The 18,660-nt window shown below is 45.9% G+C and overlaps 1 protein-coding gene and 1 pseudogene across 1 annotated transcript in view; one reads left to right on the top strand and one right to left on the bottom strand.

Annotated features, from left to right (window-relative positions):
* Epb41l4a (erythrocyte membrane protein band 4.1 like 4A) overlaps window positions 1-18,660 on the top strand; it is a 209,084-nt gene that overhangs the window by 76,855 nt on the left and 113,569 nt on the right. Inside the window, exon 3 of the mRNA XM_052155880.1 lies at window positions 9,567-9,671. Coding sequence (XP_052011840.1) covers window positions 9,567-9,671 — 105 coding nt within the window. The remainder of the gene's footprint in view (window positions 1-9,566; window positions 9,672-18,660) is intronic.
* Window positions 11,249-11,687, bottom strand: LOC127664010 (U1 small nuclear ribonucleoprotein C-like; annotated as a pseudogene).

Consider the following 18,660-nt stretch of genomic DNA (forward strand, 5'->3'; position numbering starts at 1 on the left):
GTTGTGAGCCACCATGTGGTTTCTGGGATTTGAACTCAGGACCTTTGGGAGAGCAGTCAGTGCTGAGCCATCTCACCAGCCCCAGCCCTGTGTTTTAATTTCCTTACTGGAAGATGGTTTCTTAGGACCACCTGAGAAAGGAGGATGGAACACGTGATTCTGTTGCTGATTGGCTGTGCCCTCAGGCACGTGTAGACACACCCGTTCTGCTTAGAATCAAAATGGGATTCATTGCCTAACATTGGATGCTCTCTTGACTTCTCTGTAGAGGATAACAAAATATGTTGAAGGAATACAATCCTAAACATTTTCAGAAACAGAGTCTCTATAAATGCAAAACTGGCACAGAGAGTTGACACACGCCATATTCTGGTAGTTTGGCAATGGTAGTTTTAAAAGATGGTGTCTTTCTCTTACGCAAAAAATTTTAGTAATTCCCATATAGAGGTAGCTCCCCAACTCTCTCAGCTCTTCAAGAGGCAGGGTCTCAGTTTGTACCCCAGGCTGCCCTCGATCTCTTGTCGGCCTACCCGCTTAAGCCTCCCGAGGGCCGGGATTGCGGGCCTGAGCCACCACCTCAAGCTCTGAGGAGATTTTCTAAGCTTGATTTTGCACACACCCTACATGACTAAGCGTGTTAGGTCATTTTATGCTCTGTAAGTAGATTACATGTATGAAAGACTGCTGAACATTTCTAGAGGGTGTGGGAATGCTGAAGTAATTTTTATTAAAAAAATCTTGACATATATCTGTCAAGTTTGTTAATGAAGTCTCCAGTATTCCCTGCATACGTTCTTTCCTCTTTTTTTAATGAACTGCTTCTTGCCGGCTTGTTTGGGGACAGGACGTTAGGAGCTGTGTAGCCTGCCTGGTGTGCTTATTCATCCTGTGTTCTATGCATAAACTTAAGAAGAGACCTGACGGAGAGAAGAGGAAAGGGTGGGAGATTAGCTCTACACCCCGACTTGCCAGAAACATTTTTGAAATATCAGAAAAGACGATGGACATGTTCCGTATTCCTTGGGAAGGTGAGGGACCATGCTCTCACTTGGCCAGGGTCATTTATTTGTAGGTGAACATCACTGCCCGAGTCATAGGCAGGAGGCGGCGATGGATCGAGGAGTCCCGCTTAGTTGCTGTGGGTGTCTGTACGAGGCCAGGTAAAGCCTGCGTCTCCCATCAGGAGGATGTTGTGGGACCTGTGAGATAAATAGCATTTTTTTAACCAGTTGTTCTTCACAGTCGTAGCTAGCTTTAAAACCATCCTGGAACACTTAACACCGGAATGCTTACCATTACTACAGTAGTTGTGTTTATGATGAGCCTTTTTATAGTCTCACTTGGGATTTACTTAGAACACTGTCATGTCTCTTGGACCAAACATCAGTGCTTCCACAGGACAAGGGAAGGGCAGGTACGGCTTGGCCACTCCTGAGAACTTGGGAGTAGTGGAAACCCGGCTTAGGAGTCAGTCAACATTAATTCTTGTTGCAGTTGGGTCCACAGCTAGATGCCTCCTACTGGACACCTCTGACTGAGCAAGTCTGAGTCCTTGCTGGGTCACAGTCAAAGCCCTTGGCTGAAAGCCACATCCTGAATCTATGGCTGGGTTTAAATTACTGGTGTGTGTGTGTGTGTGTGTGTGTGTGTGTGTGTGAGTGTGTGCGCCAGCGCGCGTCTGGTTCCAGCCTCCACAGCCACGCAGAGTGGGAAAGTCTCTCCAGATAGCGAGGGTGAATGTTTATATTATATACCCAGGACAGAAAAACAAAATGAGAAAGTCTTTTTTTTTTTTAAGATTTATTTATTTATTATATGTGAGTACACTGTAGCTGTCTTCAGACACCCCAGAAAGAGGGCATCAGATCTCATTACGGATGGTTGTGAGCCACCATGTGGTTGCTGGGATTTGAACTCAGGACCTTAAAAGGACAATCAGTGCTCTTAACCGCTGAGCCATCTCGCCAGCCCCGGGAAAGTCTTTATTATGAACATGTAGCTCATAGATGAAAGGACAAAAATTAAATAATCATCTTAGATTTCTAAGGGAAAATAGGTGGATTTGTCACTTCTTAATTAAAAATCCAAGCCGGGTGGTGGTGGCGCATGCCTGTAATCCCAGCACTCTGGGAGGCAGAGGCAGGCGGATTTCTGAGTTCGAGGACAGCCTGGTCTACAGAGTGAGTTCCAGGACAGCCAGGGCTATACAGAGAAACCCTGTTCCGAAAAAACAACAACAACAAAAAAACCCCAAAAAAACCAAAAACCAAAAACCAAGAAAAAAGAAGGCAGAGTTAAGAGAAACTGTGGGAGTAGTGGATCTGTGATAGAATTAAAAATCCAATCAAAACAAAGCAGAACAAAAAGACAGGGAGAGCAGGCCAAGGGGATCTTCCATTTGGAAGAGGGTGCACTTCCAGGCTGTGTAGCATCTGCCGTAGTTAGTGAATGCTCAGAAGCAGGTTCAGGGAGGCAGGAAGAGACGGAAGCTGTGTTCTCAAAGCAGCCGGTGACTGAGGTCAGTGCAGGAAGGGAGGTGAGGGGTCAGTGGTGCTTTAAATCTGAGAGAGGGTTTCACTGTGAAGCCTGAAACTCTCTTATGTAGACTAAACTGTTCTTGAACTCAAGAGACTGGCCTGTCTCTGCCTGGAGTTAACGGTATACATCCAGCACTCTTGTCCAAGAACCAGAATGTAGAAAATATGGTTGTCTTAAAAGACAGCATAGATGTAATTGTTTAGTAAGCATTGACAAGATGGCTGGGGGTAAAACCAGTGTCAACATACGAGCGGCTCTTTAGTCCATTAACCAAACTGAAGCCAGTCAGGACGTATAGCAACACTAGAATTATAAACGACATAAGAACAACGCTCTGTGAATTTTCTCTTTCAGCGTAGCAAATCACTACACGTACGCTGGCTTGACTGTGTACTCCTCACTGCCTACCAGTGCTGTTGGTCAGAGCTCAGCATCACCTGACACGGGTTCTCATGGGCCATGGCCCCCCTGGGTGTCAGATGACCTTTTCACGGTCATACCTTACATATCAGATATTTACAGTATGACTCATAAGAGTAGCAAAATTACAGTTATGAAGTAGCAACAAAAATGTTATGGTCGGGCGGTCACTGCAATTCGAGGAACTGTGCTAAAGGGTGGCGGCTTTAGGAAGGCTGAGGAACACTCTTCTAACCAGAACTCTTTTGTCTACTGGTCTCTTGTCTGAAGGCTGTAGGTGAGAATCTGCTCCCAGATTCACTGTTTTGTGCTGTTGTCAGTAGCCTGGTTTTGTGGGGTGGGGATGGGTTGGTTCTTAGCTTTTTAGCAGTCAGCTGGATTCTAGCTCTTCTGAGTCTCACCAGGAAAGGCATGCAGGAGACAGCTGGCTGCATCACCTCTGTAGTTAGTGTGCTTGTCAGTTTTCCGGCCAGCTTGACATGAGCTGGAGTCCTCTGGGAAGAGGGCACCTCCGTTGAGGAGCTGCCTCCATCAGATTGGCCTGCGTGCAGGTCTGTGGGGACACTTTCTTGGTTGATGATTGATGGGGAAGGGCTCAGCTAACTGTGGGTGTTGCCATCCCTGGGCGGGTGGTCCTGGGGTGTGTGAGAGAGCACTGAGCATGCGCAGAGAGTATTCCTCTGTGCTCTCCGCTTCAGCTCCTGCCTCCAGGAGACGCCCGGCTTGAGTGCCTGCCTTGACTTCCCTTAGTGATGGAGCGTGTTCAGGATATGCAAGCCTGTGAAACCCTTTCCTGAGATTCTTTTGGTCCGTGTTTAACCACAGAATTAGAAACCAGACGGAGGCAGGAAACAGAGAGGCCTGCTAGTGCTGAACTGGCTTTCTCTCCTTTACCGTCGGGGGCCGAGTCAGGAGAGCATGCGTCTTCCTTCCTCCGTCTAACCATCCTGGTCAGGCACTCGCAGACATGCGCAGGCTTCTCCATGGTCATTTTAAATCCAGTCGCCACACAGCTTGTCAGGCAGTCTCCTCTGCCTCTCGAGTGACAAGGACACGTGGAGTCCTCGAGCCTGCGCCTTCCTTTTCTTTTATAGAAACTGCTTTGCATGTTGGGCACCGACTCACCAGTAGGTCAGTTCTTGTCTCACGGTTACTGTGCCGCCTGACATGTTGGTGGGGGTGACATCATGTTCAGAGGTTTCAGAGGTAATGGCAGGACATATTTGCTTGGGGAGAGGATTCTGTAAATTTTGCATGCCTCAAAACCTAGGTAAAATTTTATAGTGTGTGTGTGTGTGAATTGTTTTTGCTTCATAAGCATGCTATGATGAAACATCACAACCAAAACCAAATTGGGTAAATTTGGCTTATGTTTCAAGCTCCATTATTGAAGGAAGTCAGGACAGGCACTCAAACAGGACAGGAACCTGAAGGCAGGAACTTAAGCAGAGGCAATGAAGGGGCGCTGCTTTCTGTTTTGCTTGACAGGACTTTCTCCGTCTGCTCTTTGATAGAATCCAGGGCGACTGGCCCAGGGATGGCACCACCCACCATGGACTGGGCCCTCCCCCATCAATCACCATTAAAGCAAATGTCCTATAGACCCTCTTGCAGCCAGATCTTATAGACATGTTTTATCAACCGAGGTTTCTTCTTCTTAGATGACTCTAGCTTGTGTCAAGCTGATATGAACACTAACCAGCACAACGCATGTAAAAGAGAACCACCTTGATTTTACCCAGTAAACACTGTGTCACCTCCACCCTGCTAGTCCTCTAGTTTGTCAAATTAATTACACAATCCTGACATTATTGATTTCTTTGGTGTTTTGAGACACTGTCTCTTTACACAGCCCCAGCTGGCCTGGAACTTGCTTTGTAGACCAGACTGGCCTTCAACTCATAAAGATCTGTCTGTCTCTACCTACTGAGTGCTGGGAATAAAGGTGTATGCCACTGTGCCCAGCCCCACAATTATGTTTTTAATTAAGTTTGCAAGATGATTCTAAACTTCCCATAAAGAAAAATATCTAAGAACTGTTAAACACAACTTTGAAAAATGTTTTGGATATCAAGCAAAATATATTAAATTCATTAAAATATTAGAAGTATTGTTCCTTGAATATCTGTGGGAGAGACTTTAGGAGATGATGTATTTTGAATCCTAAAAGGAATCATGACTTTTGAGTAAACAATAGTATAGTTTTTGTCCATTTGGAAACAAAGTTAGGCCTTATTCCAAGCACAAAAAATAATTTCCAGATGGAGTGAAGAGTTAATACAGTAAATACAATTGTGTATATATTTAAAGTACCAAAGGGTTGGCTCATACACTGGTTAAAGAATACCTCGCCCCCATGCTAGGAAATGCAGTTGTCTGGTAAGTACGTGAAGGAGGGCTTATTTTTAATAGAGTCGAGGAAATAAATTAAAACAGTTCCCCTTTGCCATGTCTCACCACCCCTCCCCCATCCCGGCCCACATGTTAGCAGGGGTGAGGGAGGATGCATTTACACCGAATGGATTATAACGGCCTTCTTGGCAGTACCAGCTCTGGTTTTCAGTATGATATTCTTTCATTGAGTGATTTCATTTCCAGATGTTTATTGCAGAGAAACACACAGGGACGAGAACACCAAGAGACACTTACTGGAGGTGCCATTGTTACAGCAGAAGCTGCTCAGCGGTGTCTAAGTCCATCGTGGGAAGAGTTTTTGGCTTCAAGTAAACAGCTTGGTGAAACGGGAAGGGGAGCAGTTTAGTTGAGCCAGTGGAGTCTGGAGATTTGGGGGTTTGTTAGAAGGACTATTGTAGAGTTGATTACTGATTAAATCCCGACGGGGGGTTGCCCCGTTCCTCAATGGTTTATGTACCCAAATGAAAGACACACACACAGCCTTTATATTTTATATGCCTTAAACAGCACAGTAGCCGGGCCACTGCCTGACCTCCACTGCCCCCAGTCTCTACCTCTGGCCGATAATTCTGAGTTATTACTTACTAATTCTGCGTAATACCTCGGCTGCTCTGGGCCCAGTTGGGAGCCCTTTGGGCCACGCTCTCCCGCGCCTTCACATGAGGCCGTGCCTCTCTGTCCTGCACTCTTCTCAGGCAAGGTGTGCCTCTCTGTCCTGCACTCTTCTCAGACAAGGCGTCTCTCCTGTCCTCCACACTCTGCTGGCAAGGCACATCTCCTCCTTCCTCTCCTCCATCCCAAGCTCAGGAAATCCTAAAATCCCGCCTCTGTCTGTCCTCCACAGCTATTGTATATCAGCATCTTTATTTACCAGTCAGAACCAACTGGGGGCGGGTTCCCAGAAGCTACTCTGACTCTAGACATAATTAGCATTTGTAATACAAGCCGCCGGGTACAATACAATACAGTCTTGGAAAAAACTATCTTTTCTAAGAGTGTAATTTCATTCATATCATAATCTATTTTCTTTTTTTTTCTTTTTTTCTTTTTTTTTATTATTCGATATAATTTATTTACATTTCAAATGATTTCCCCTTTTCTAGCCCCCCCCACTCCCCGAAAGTCCCGTAAGCCCCCTTCTCTTCCCCTGTCCTCCCTCCCACCCCTTCCCAGTTCCCCGTTCTGGTTTTGCCAATTACTGTTTCACTGAGTCTTTCCAGAACCAGGGACCACTCCTGCTTTCTTCTTGTATCTCATTTGATGTGTGGATTATGTTTTGGGTATTCCAGTTTTCTAGGTTAATAACCACTTATTAGTGAGTGCATACCATGATTCACCTTTTGAGTCTGGGTTACCTCACTTAGTATGATGTTCTCTAGCTCCATCCATTTGCCTAAGAATTTCATGAATTCATTGTTTCTAATGGCTGAATAGTACTCCATTGTGTAGATATACCACATTTTTTGTATCCACTCTTTTGTTGAGGGATACCTTTTCTAAAAGCACTGTGTGACATATAGTTTAGCTGATACAGTTAAGCACCTAGTGGCCACTGTCTGAGAGAAGCTGCAATTGAGCAGCGGCTCTGGGATATACTGAGGGAACTGGGGCTTTCTTTCACTGCCTGGTCACACCTGCCCATGATAGGGCCAGAGAAAGAGAAGCTCTGACTCTGTGTGGTGCTAACCAGGTAGACCATTGTTAAGACCTAGGGAGAGGAGATGGTGTAGCATATTTATGTAGGTGTTAGTGCTTAAAATACAAGCCAAAGAAAATTTCTTTCTGTCTGTGCTTCTGTGTAAGAGATCAAGTCAAATATCCTGATGAGGGTTATTTAGCAGCTTTAACCTATGGATTTATGATTTAAAAAAAAAGAGCTTTGGGTATTTAATTTTATGGAGTTCCTATTCTTGATACTTATGAGATTAATGGTGTGTGTGTGTGTGTGTATGTGTGTGTGTGTGACTTTTTTCTTTTTTAAAACTTTTTATTGATTTTGTTGTGATTTTTTGCATCATAAACCCCAATCTCACTCATCTCTCTGCCCCTCCATAACTACCCTTTGCCCTTGCAACCTCCCCACCAAAGAAAACAAAAAATAAAAAATAAAAACAACAAAAAAGAAAAGAAAACATAAAGTAAGTCTCTCCGTGGCAGCTGGAGCTGCCATGGTGTGTTCCCTTTGTCCACATTTCTTTACTTGCAAATGTTCATTACAGTAAATCACTGGTATGGTTAGAGGCTCCTGGTTTCTGCGACACCATCAATCCTGGGTCCTCACACTGGGACTCCGCTCAAATATCCTGTTGTCCCAAGTCCTGGGAATCCTGCAGCTCTGGATCTGTAGGACCGTTCGTGCATTGTAGCAGTTCGTAGATGGGGTAGATGTTAGGGTGGACTAACTCAAAGCCCTGGAACTGGGCCTGGGTGGTGGCTGTGTTGTTCAGCCCACCAGCTTTCCCGTGCATTGGGGGCCAGCTCTCCTGCTTCTCAGCTGGCAAGAGGCAGGCTGGCTCTCCTGTGCTCACACCATCCATGTTAGCATCCATGCCACCAGGCCAGCTCTCCAGCACTGCCCTGGCTAGGCACAGGGACAGCTCTTTATTCTCACACCCTCAGACCAGTTCTCCCACACCCAAGCCACCAGGGCCAGCTCTACTGTCCACGTGAGGTGTAGGTCCACTCTTCTGAGTGCTGCAGCTGGTGAGAGGCCCCATGACACCAGGACCAGATCTCTAAAACTGCCCACACAAAGAGTTTGGGCCAGCTCTCTTGCCTACTGCAGGGGATGGAAGCGGATGTCTCTCCCATGCCTATATCTTGACTCTTCCATGCCTACATGCCAATTGTACTGAACCCAGGTGAGGGAGGGGGCTCTCTCAAGTGTGGCAACCAGCAAGGGGAAGAGTCAGCTCTCCTACTCTCCTGCTTGGGGTGCCAGCTCTCCCACTCCGCCCAGGTGAAGTGTGGGGCCAGATCTCTCATCTGGCAGTCTCACCCACAACCACAACCCGGGGGGGTGGGTGCAGCTTTCCTGTGCCACTCGAGGGAGGTGCAGGACCCAGTCTCCTGAGTGCCTCAGTCTCAACCAGGAGATTCAAGGCCGATTCTGCACAACCTTCATTCATTGAGATGGCTCTAGGAGGGAGCACACACCAGGGACATCTGCATGGCCTTTGTGGTAGCAGGGGCCACAGACACCGACACAGACCCCTGATACTGCAGGGCACAGACCCAAACATGGCCCTCAGCAGCTGCATGGATGGGGACCTTACCATGGCTACCTTAGATGGTAGTGCAGGCTACTCATATCAGATTGAACCTCGCAACCCTCAACTCTCCACTTCTGCCTCTCTTCAGAGTGCAACACTGTTTCCTTCTCTTTCTCTCCCATCTCTCCACCTTGTGCTTGCTTGTCATTGGTGCTTCTGGTGTCTGTTGAACACACACCTGCCTGTCTCTGGGAGTCTCCAGCCCGTCCACCATCGCATGACAGCTGGCGTGCCTCCGGGTGTCTTTCATGTGTTCCTGTCACCATGTGGCAGCTGGTGTGTCTCCGGGTTTCTTCAATGCCCCTGCCACCATGTCAGAAGTCACTTTCCAATTGAAAGAACGATGGGAATTTTAAGCTTCCGTAATGATTAATAACTTTATTAAATGTTCTTTACATAGAAGGCTACCTTTATTTAAAGAATCATTTTGGGGCTAGAAAGATGGCTCAGTGGTTAAGAGCAGTGGGTGATCTTCCAGAGCATCCCAGTTCAATTCCCAGCATTCACATGGAAATGGAGTGGCTATCTATAATTCCAGTTACAGGAGCTCTGATGCCTTCTCACTGCTTTCTGTTGCCACTAGGCACGCACAGACATACATGCAGACAAAACACCTATACACATAAAATTAAAAACTAAAGAAGCCCTCCATTCTGGAGCTAATTTGTAATTCCATAGAAGAAGGGGTTTGTATTGATTTAATACTCCTAAAGTTTAAGGTGATTTTCAAAGGCTATTTCTTCAATATACTGTAATTTTAGCACATCTGTCTTTGTAACTAAGGGAAAGTCCAGAGAGAGCAGCGTGGTCTAACAAGGTTGTTCCCTGAGAGGGCAGCTCATAAGAGATGAGAATTTGATTGTGTCCCATGGAGAAAGACTCGACACCTTGTTAAGACTCAATCTGTGGATTGTTTTGCAGAAGTCAACAAAAGGATCTGTCGTCCTTGACCACGTTTTCCGTCACATAAACCTTGTGGAGATAGATTATTTTGGGCTGCGGTACTGCGACAGAAGCCATCAGACAGTGAGTACAATGAGTTCACTTGAAAATCATCTCTCTCTCTCTCTCTCTCTCTCTCTCTCTCTCTCTCTCTCTCTCTCTCTCTTTCTCTCTTTCCTTTCTGGGTATGATTCTGGGTGTTTGGGTTTTTGGAACTGAAAACAACGTTGGAAACTTCACTCTCCCAGGATGATAGCTTCCCATGATTTTTTTTTGTACTTTTTTCCACCTCAAAAAAGTTTGTAGAGCTGCTGGCCTCCCCACTTCCTGGCACGGAGTCCCCTTTGCAGGTAGCTCATGTGACTTACCTTGTTGCCATCAATTTGTAGCGAGGGTTTCCCCATGTGCTGTTCTCTGACTTACTCTGACTCACAGGAGGAAAGCTCTCTGGATGAGGCAGACATGATTGCCTTTTAAGAACTGAGTATGGAGAATGTGTGTGTTGTGACTCCTACAGCAGCTCTGAGGGAGCCCTGGACTGTTACAGAAGGAAATGGGTATAGGTTTCCATTCTTCAGTGTGGCGAGTAGGGACAGTCTACCTTTCCTTCCAGTGTCCACTGGTTAGCTCAGGACACGCTCCTGTCTGTGGTGAAGCTTGTCACACTGCCGACTTCGGAGGTGACAGACTTTGAAGAATGAAGGATACTTGTTGATTTAATCTAAGAAAGACTTTAACCTCAGATAGATACTTTATGCAAAGATGCTCAGAGGTTTATCCTAGAAATGCCTGGACTGGCTGTGGTGGTTTGAATACACTTGGCCCATAGGGAGTGGTGCCGTTAGGAGGTGTGGCCTTGTTGGAGGAAGTATGAGGTGTGGCCTTGTTGGAGGAAGTGTGACTTTGCCGGGTGATCTCTGAAGCTCCGCCCAGTGTGGAAGAGTTAGTCTTCTCCTGTTGCCTTCTGATTAAGATGCCAGAACTCTCAGCTCTTTCTCCAGCACCATGCCTGGCTGGACGCTGCCTACCTCTCACCTTTGTGATAGTGGACTGAACCTGTAAGCCAGCTCCGATTAAATGTTGTCTTATAAGAGATGCCTTGGTCATGGTGTCTGTTCATAGCGGTCAAATCCTAACTAAGACGCTGGCCGTTTATTTCTGTCCTGTGCAGCTGTGCGAAATGAAGGGTCCTTCCTCTTCCTTTAGGTCTGCTGGCTTCCCATGACCATTTGGGGATGAACTTAGTACAGAATGTGGCCCTAGGAATTCCTTAGGGTGGGAGGGGAGGGAAGTGGGATACTGCTAATAGTGAAAGAGGATTTTTTTTAATTAGCTAGTTTCACAATCTATTATTCTATTTCACAGAAGGATTTCACAAAATAGAGGTAAACATTTGGAATTTTATTAGATCTGTACAGAGATGTGCATTCTGCAAGGAAGGTAGGTCTTGTACATTTTTTTTTTAACTAAAAGAGCTGATGATTTTATTTTGATATTTCACAATATAAGTGAAAACTGCACTTTTTTTCACTTCTCCCTCCAAAAGTAGGAAGGGAAGTTTCCTTGTCATGCATCTAGTAAACACTCAGGCTCAGCACCAAGATCTCCTGGTAAAACAGAACAAGAAATACAAAATGATAAAGAGTGCGTCTGGTCTGCTCTTATCTGTCTGGCCGGGTCAGGCCAGGAAGTGTGGGCACCATCATAGGGCGGGCAGGCGAGAGGTCTCATCATTGGCAGACCGCGCATTATGGACATGTGGCCTCCCAATGGGCGGTCTCATGCCAGGTCCCATGGGCATCATCCCAGGAAGAGGACGCATCATTGGCATCATGCCAGGCCGAGGAAGATCCGGGAGACTGGGGGGGAGGTGGGATCATGGCCCCTGCAGGCAGACAGATAATGGAGCCAGAGAGATCTTTCCTTGTTGAAATGCAGCCGTCATCTTGTCAGTCAGGCTCTGGGCCTGCTCTTCCATCCTTTTCTGGTAATACTCTTTCACATTCTCTTTGTGTTTCCGATCACTGCAGTGTGTCTTCCTCACAGATGGAGAATTGTGGGTAAGATACATACAGAGTAGTCACAATAAAGCGTAGGCATGTTGCACCACAAGCTGTTGGCTACCTGGGCCCCTTGATGCACATTTTGACAGCCTACAGACATATTCATAAATCCACTGAGCTCTGTCCCTTATAGATCATGGGTCACTATTGAAGAACTATAAATATCTACAGAATGAGCAAAGTCAAGGCTTTGGAAGGTACTTCGGATTGTATTCATATTTTATTAGTAATATTTTTGTAGTAGAAACAAATATAGTTTCCTGATTGATGCCAAACCTTGCCTGGAAAAATTGACTATCTTGCTAAAATTACACAGACCTTATCTATCAGAAGATGATTCAATTACAGGTGTCCTCATCTGTGAAAGAGAAAAGCTGGGAAGTGAGAGAAGGTGTATTGATGCAAACAGGTTGGAGTGGTGCACTGCTGGAGGAGATCCTTTAGTCAGGGAACGCAGGTGGCCTCTCAGAGCTCAAAAGAAGGCAAGGAAATGTCCGCTTCCCCAGAGAGCCTCTGGGCAGAATGCATCCTGCCCGCGTTTTTATTTTATCCTAGTAAGATTCGTTTTGAACCTAAAGCCTCCAGAATGACACGTTAATACATTCCTATTGTTTTCAGCCACTACGTCTTGGGCAATTTGTCGCAGCTGTAGGAAACCAATCCTAGAGGATTTGTGGGGGAGAATTTCATTCTTGCTTGCTCAGGAGAAATGTCAGACTTTATAGCGTGGGTTTTCACGTCAGGCAGAAGCCTGCATGGCTGCTAAGCTCCTGGAGTAGTGATACCTTGTATCTTCTATGGCAGATGAGCAAGCTTCCCTTATGATTATGATTATAGCCGCTGGATGTGTGCATGTCCCTGATGTGTGAGCAGCGTTGCTGCTTCAGAAGCGCTTGTGTTCCTCACATGAGAGAGGGATGGGAAGACCTGTTGGCAACTGGTGTTAGGACTGTATCGGAGCTTTCTTCATTTTAAACATCAAGAATTTGAAAATAATCAGAGGATGGAAGGAACCAGGCTACCATTGAGGGTTTCAGAGACTTATAAGTGGGGTATGATGAGACAGAACAGATAGCTCTGGGAGTCACAGATAACTTTGAATCCCCTGACTCTTCCTAAAAAATGGTGAAGTTGCTTGTTTAACTCTCTCCCCGCCCCCCCTCCCCCAGACAGGGTTTCTCTGTGTAGCCCTGGCTGTCCTGGAACTCACTCCGTAGACCAGGCTGGCCTTGAACTCAGAAATCTGCCTGCTTCTGCCTCACAAGTGCTGAGATTAAAGGCGTGCGCCACCACCGCCAGGCTGTTTAACTCTTAACATCTGAATTATTCTGTTTCATTTTACTATAACAAAACACCCGAAGCTGGGTAACGGATAAAGAAAAGAGGTTATATTGAGCTTAGAGTTCAGAAGTTCAAAGGTATGATGCAGGCATTTGTTCTTCTGGTGAGGACCTCATGGAGGAAGATGGTATACCAATCGCAGGGATGCATCTGGGAGAAGGGGAGATCACGTGGCAAGAGAAGTGGGGCAGACAACAAGAGACAGTGATTGCTCATTTGTAACAACTTTCTCCAAAGAGCTAACTGCGGTCCCAGGAGAACTGCATCACTTCCTCCTGGGGGCAGCTCCTTCAGTATTCTAACTATTCCCCACGATTAAAGGTTCTATGCTGTGTTAAAGGTTCCAGATACTGCCACACCAGCAGGATTACCTCATACCAAGGAACAAGCTTTCCACACGAGCACCTGGGTGGTCATTAGCTATGTTCAGACCACGGTAGGAACCTGTTCTGTGTTGAAAGTAAACCGCCTCTGTCCTCATCTCTCACGAGTGTCATGGGCCCAAAGCAGATTTTCATGAGTGATCTCCGCAAGATTACAAAGCATACATCGTGTAGGTGGCCTCTCCTGTGGAAACTACGGTGAGAGAAAGTAGTGCTCATTGTCCTTTATAAAGAAGGAGGAGGGGACGGTCTGAAGGAAAGAGAGAAAATCAAAAAAGGCCTAGATTCTTACATATCCTCGGGAACATTTAGAGATGCCTGTGACATTGGATCAATAGAAGGGTAGAGGTGATGTCTCAGACACTCTTGGACCCTGAACAGTAGTTATAATGTGGCTGTGCTGTCTCTGGTGTTAGAATTGAGGTCCCCTAGTTAGTCTTTCAGAGGCAGAAGTCGTAGACTATTGGAACTTTTCTCGGAAGCCAGAATTGGGACTATCTCTAAGACTCATGCTTCTAGACCTGCTCTCCACTGATTTCAGGAAGCCACAGAAGGGGAAGGATCCTGCACATGGACAACAGGGACACACGGGTGTCCTCTTCCTTTAGTTGTTCCTCTCCTGTCATGGGAAGAGTCCCAGTGCCTGTGTCCTGAATGCCATCACCTCCCCTCGGGGGCAGCTCCCACCTCCTTTGATTCTCTTTCTTTCCCAGCACGGTTGGGCTGAGCCCAAGTGTCTGTGATTCAGAAGCGGCTGCTGAGGCCTCGTGGCTTCCTTATCTTCCTGTATTTTATATCTTCTCATAGTTCTTCTGTTTTCTTACATCCTTTGTCCATAGGCTGCCAGAGGCATTCTTTACTCTTACAGAGAACCCCACCTTTCTGCTGCATTCACAACTGTGCCTTATTCTTTCTTGAAATCTTATTTCGTTATACGGACAGCCCAGACTTCTTGTTTTTCTGTTTTCAGACTTTTTTTCTGATTATTCTTTATCTTCATTCTTCTTCTGTCTATTCCATGAGACACTGAGTTTGGCCTTTAGTTAGTTTGTTTTTAGTTCTGTGTTTTTACATGTGGGCTTCATCTGTAATAGCAAGCACCTACCACTGACCTCTAGCCTCAGCACCACATATTGCCATTCATCAGGGTTTTATCCTTGATTCCCCGTGTCCTAACTCTGTAGAGATTCTCGCATGCAGTGCTCCCTCCAGATGTTCTGGCGCGAAGGTAACCTCCACCGAGCATGAGCAGACAGGCTCCCTCTGCATACTTTGCATCCAGATTCTGTATTCTGCAACAGACGTGAGATTTCACCTACCGTGCATTTTAGAAAATACCCATAATGCCTGATAATGTTGCAGAGAAGGAAACATTGTCACATTTCTTATATATGACCCTGCCTGTCTGTGGCATCTTTAGGTACCTGATAGGGAAACAGAGGGCAAAGATGAAGCAGGAAAATCTCTTCAGTGATCCCATTGACTTTGTAGCGAGTGGCATATGAGCAGTGTCTGGCTCAGGGAGTGAGGACAGCAGGTGAAGGGAGCCTGGGAAAGAAGACCACAGAAGAATGGTTTCCCTTTCCGGGAATGACAGGGGCATCCTCACGAGGCTATGTAATGCCGAAGCTCTCATTTTCCTGAGGATAACTATGTGTTCTTCCTGGGTAGTGCCATCTGCTCCACAGATAAATTGTTGTCTAAAGAGTGATAATTTCCACCCCTAATTAGTGTCTCCAGCTCAGGTGTCTCGAGAGATGTTGTCATGTGCAAAGACATTCGACTCACGGCTGAGGCTGTCTGGCTTTAAGCTGCATTGTGCTCCCCAGGAGAGCTGTGTGGCCCTGGGTGAGTCTCCTTAGCTTCTGCTTCAGTATCTCCAGCTATACAGTGATAGTGCCAGCTTCACAGGATGACAGTGAGCACGGAAAACACCTCCGTAAATGGCAAGGCTGGTGGCTATCCTGTGCATCGAGCCCGTGTGACAGCCCAAGTCTCTCATGGCCCACTGCTCGGATGGCCTAAGGTACCACAAATGTACCTTCAAATCGAAAAACCTCTTCATCTTCCCCCTGAGATCTTCTCTGCTCTTTCATGTTTCTGAGAGAAATGATATTTTCAACTTAAAAAAACCTTACCTTGCATATGATTTTAAGTTGAGGATATTTCATCATAACTTTGGTAGATGCAAATCTTGGCTTACTATATTGACATTGTAAATTCTGTCACATTACTTTATCTTCTCCCTTTTCCTCTATTATTTCTGTCCTTAATTTGTATTTCTCTTTCACTTTCTCAAAAACCAAAAACCAAAAAACCTTTCTTCTCTATATCTATAGATTTATTTATTGAAATAGGTCAGGCTAGCCTCCAATTTACTATACCTGAGCCTGGCCTCCTGTCTCTGTCTCCCGAGTTCTAAGATTACAGTCATGTGCTACCATGCTGGGCATACTTATACTTTTTATCAATAAAAATATTTATCCGTAAAATATTGTATATAGGGAAATTGACAAGCTTTTTCTTTAAAAAAAAAAAAGCCCTAGTTGTTGAACCCAAGTATAATTATCATATAATTAGAACACTATAATATTATTCAAAGATTGATTTGTAATTATGTGTCTGTGCATATCTATATGTAGACATGTGTATATGAGTGTGGGTCCCCATGGATGCTGTGTATGACTCTGAAATGCCCACATGGGTGCTACAAACTGAACTCATGGTCCTCTGCAAGAGTAGTGTGTGCTCTGAACTGTTCAACCATCTCTCCTGCCCCGACAAGTTCTCATTTGTGCATCTTAGAGGTAAAGGCAGAATCTTGCATACCCCTGGGCTCCCCCACCATGTTTCCTTCTTTCCTTCCTTCCTTCCTTCCTTCCTTCCTTCCTTCCTTCCTTCCTTGCCTGCTAGTTCTAGTAGTATTAATTTTATAATAACATAATCAATTTCTTTTCTTTTAAATCAGTGAGCAAAGGTTTTGATAGTATGCAGTTGTTTAAACACAGTGAGCTATATTGTGCAGCAACAATAAATGGGCCTCTGGATCTCTCGCTGGTGTAACACAACAGAATCCTATGCTCTGCTCAAGATGGTCTTCTTTAAGTCACCCAAAAATCAGCGGAGCGTTTCTGCTATGTTATCACCATGGCAACTTCCAGCCTGGGTGTCTGCAGGTGAAACAACATCCTCTAGGCCATCGATGAGTAGACGTCCATTGGCTTGGGAAGGTCTCGAATTTTATTCCCCAGTAAAAGATGTCAGCCAGAATATTCTGAGTTCCCGGGAAAGATGCTCAGTTGTGATGTGCTGTACTTTTATGGACTGTGTTATGAATCAGACGTTATATGTATTAGAAACTAATTAGGCAATTAGAAATGTCCATAATTAATTTCTTAACACTATCATCTAAACTAGGGTGCTCCTGAGAGGAAAAAAGGCTGTCATTAACAATTAAGCTGGACCAGTTGGTGTAAGCAGGGCTCGTGGTCTGTTAGCTTCTTTACCAGCTCTCCCCGTATGTTACATGCTTTTAGAAGGCTGGCAGCCGGGCGGTGGTGGTGCACTCCTGTAATCCCAGTACTTGGGAGGCAGAGGCAGGCGGATTTCTGAGTTCAAGGCCAGCCTGGACTACAGAGTGAGTTCCAGGACAGCCAGGGCTACACAGAGAAACCCTGTCTCGAAAAAACCAAAAAGAGAAGGCCTCAGCTCTAAGCGATGGTTTACAAGTCTTTCAAGATGTATAAGCCTTAATTACTCTTGAGTCCCTTGGCTTGCAGGGCGAGTGTGCAAGTTACCCAGGCCCAAGCTCCAGGTGCATGGCTGCATGTTCCTGTGTCTGCAGCCCCTTACCTGTACCAGCGTGTCTGAGCGCTCGGGTGCTGCCTCCCTGCCTCAGCACCTGCTTCATCTCCTCGCCTCCATTTTCCCCAGGTTAAGCCCTATCACCCATGTCTTATCACCCATGCCTCTGGTCTTTTTTTTCTTGACTGTCTAGGAATGGCTTAGGTCTTTTCATCTCACACATTACTAGACCCTGTTTATAATCATCCTGAGATTGGTTATCACCACCCGTTGCTGCTGGGTAAGGCATCTGAGCTTGTTTAGAAGGAAGGGTCTCTCCCCCTCGCTCCTGTGCGCATGCCAGGCCTAGAGAAGAGCTTCAAGACAAGTGCTCGCCCATCTTCCTCTCCCTGTCTCTGTGCTGTCTGCCGTTCTTGGAGTTCTTCACCTTGCTTCTTTCACTTGAAGCACAGTTTACCTTTCAAAAATGGCTTGACTGAGAGCTTAGAAATGTATGGGATGACAGGCGATGGCACACACACATACACACATACACACACACACACATACACACACACACACACACACACACACACACGCACGCTCGCGCTCACACATGATATTTCTGATGCTCTGGCAGCTGCTAGGTTCTGTTGAGCAGTTCTTGTGTGCGACAAGCAGGCAGTGTAACGTGTAAAAGGAGAGGGGGAACCAGGGAGGCGGGGGGGGGGGGGGGCAGTTGTCTGTGGCAGGATGGATGGCTTTGGACCTTCATTTTTGTTAATACAGATAATGATGCTTAGAGTAAGACTTCTGTTTCTCTCCAGTGCCTAAACAACGTTTAATACAATCTGGACAGATGGTGTTTTTCTGAAATTCTCCCTGTTTGGAGAGGGTCTCCCCTCTCCTGAGAAGTCTTAGGACATCACGGGAGTTGAGGAGCCGATGTGTGTGAAACGACCCAGGGAACTGCTGTGGGGGAGCTGCCGAGTGGGCTTCATGCTTTTCTCACGTGGCTCCTGGGGGAAGCGGAGCTGCTTTGACTGAGGGAGCTTCTGCGTTGTCCGTGTTGGTTTTGACAGGATGTCGTCAATATGTGTAAAGGCTTCCGCTGCCCTAGAGTCTGCTCCTGCTTTGTTCGGTTCTCCCTTCTCAGGCTGTCGATCAGGATAGGTGCCCGAGTGTCTTCTTCAGTCCTATACAATAGAATATATTATCTCGTGCCTTTCCCTGATTCCTTGGCTTCCAGGTTTGTGAAGAAGGGGGACTGAGTTCTTGAAAGATCTTTCTTTATGAATGGCACTCAGTGCTCTCAATTAAAACAACAACAACGACAACAACAACAACAACAACAACACAACACCCAAACTAGAGCAAAGCAAACAGTGATAAAAGAAAAGCTATCAGAATTAATTGAGACATCAGCAAGATTTGCACAACCACTTAAACATCTATACAGGTGTATAAGTGGAAAACAAGATATGGAGGCATGGGAAGCATTCT

Source organism: Apodemus sylvaticus, chromosome 13 (genome assembly GCF_947179515.1).
Source record: "Apodemus sylvaticus chromosome 13, mApoSyl1.1, whole genome shotgun sequence".
Taxonomy (NCBI): domain Eukaryota; kingdom Metazoa; phylum Chordata; class Mammalia; order Rodentia; family Muridae; genus Apodemus; species Apodemus sylvaticus.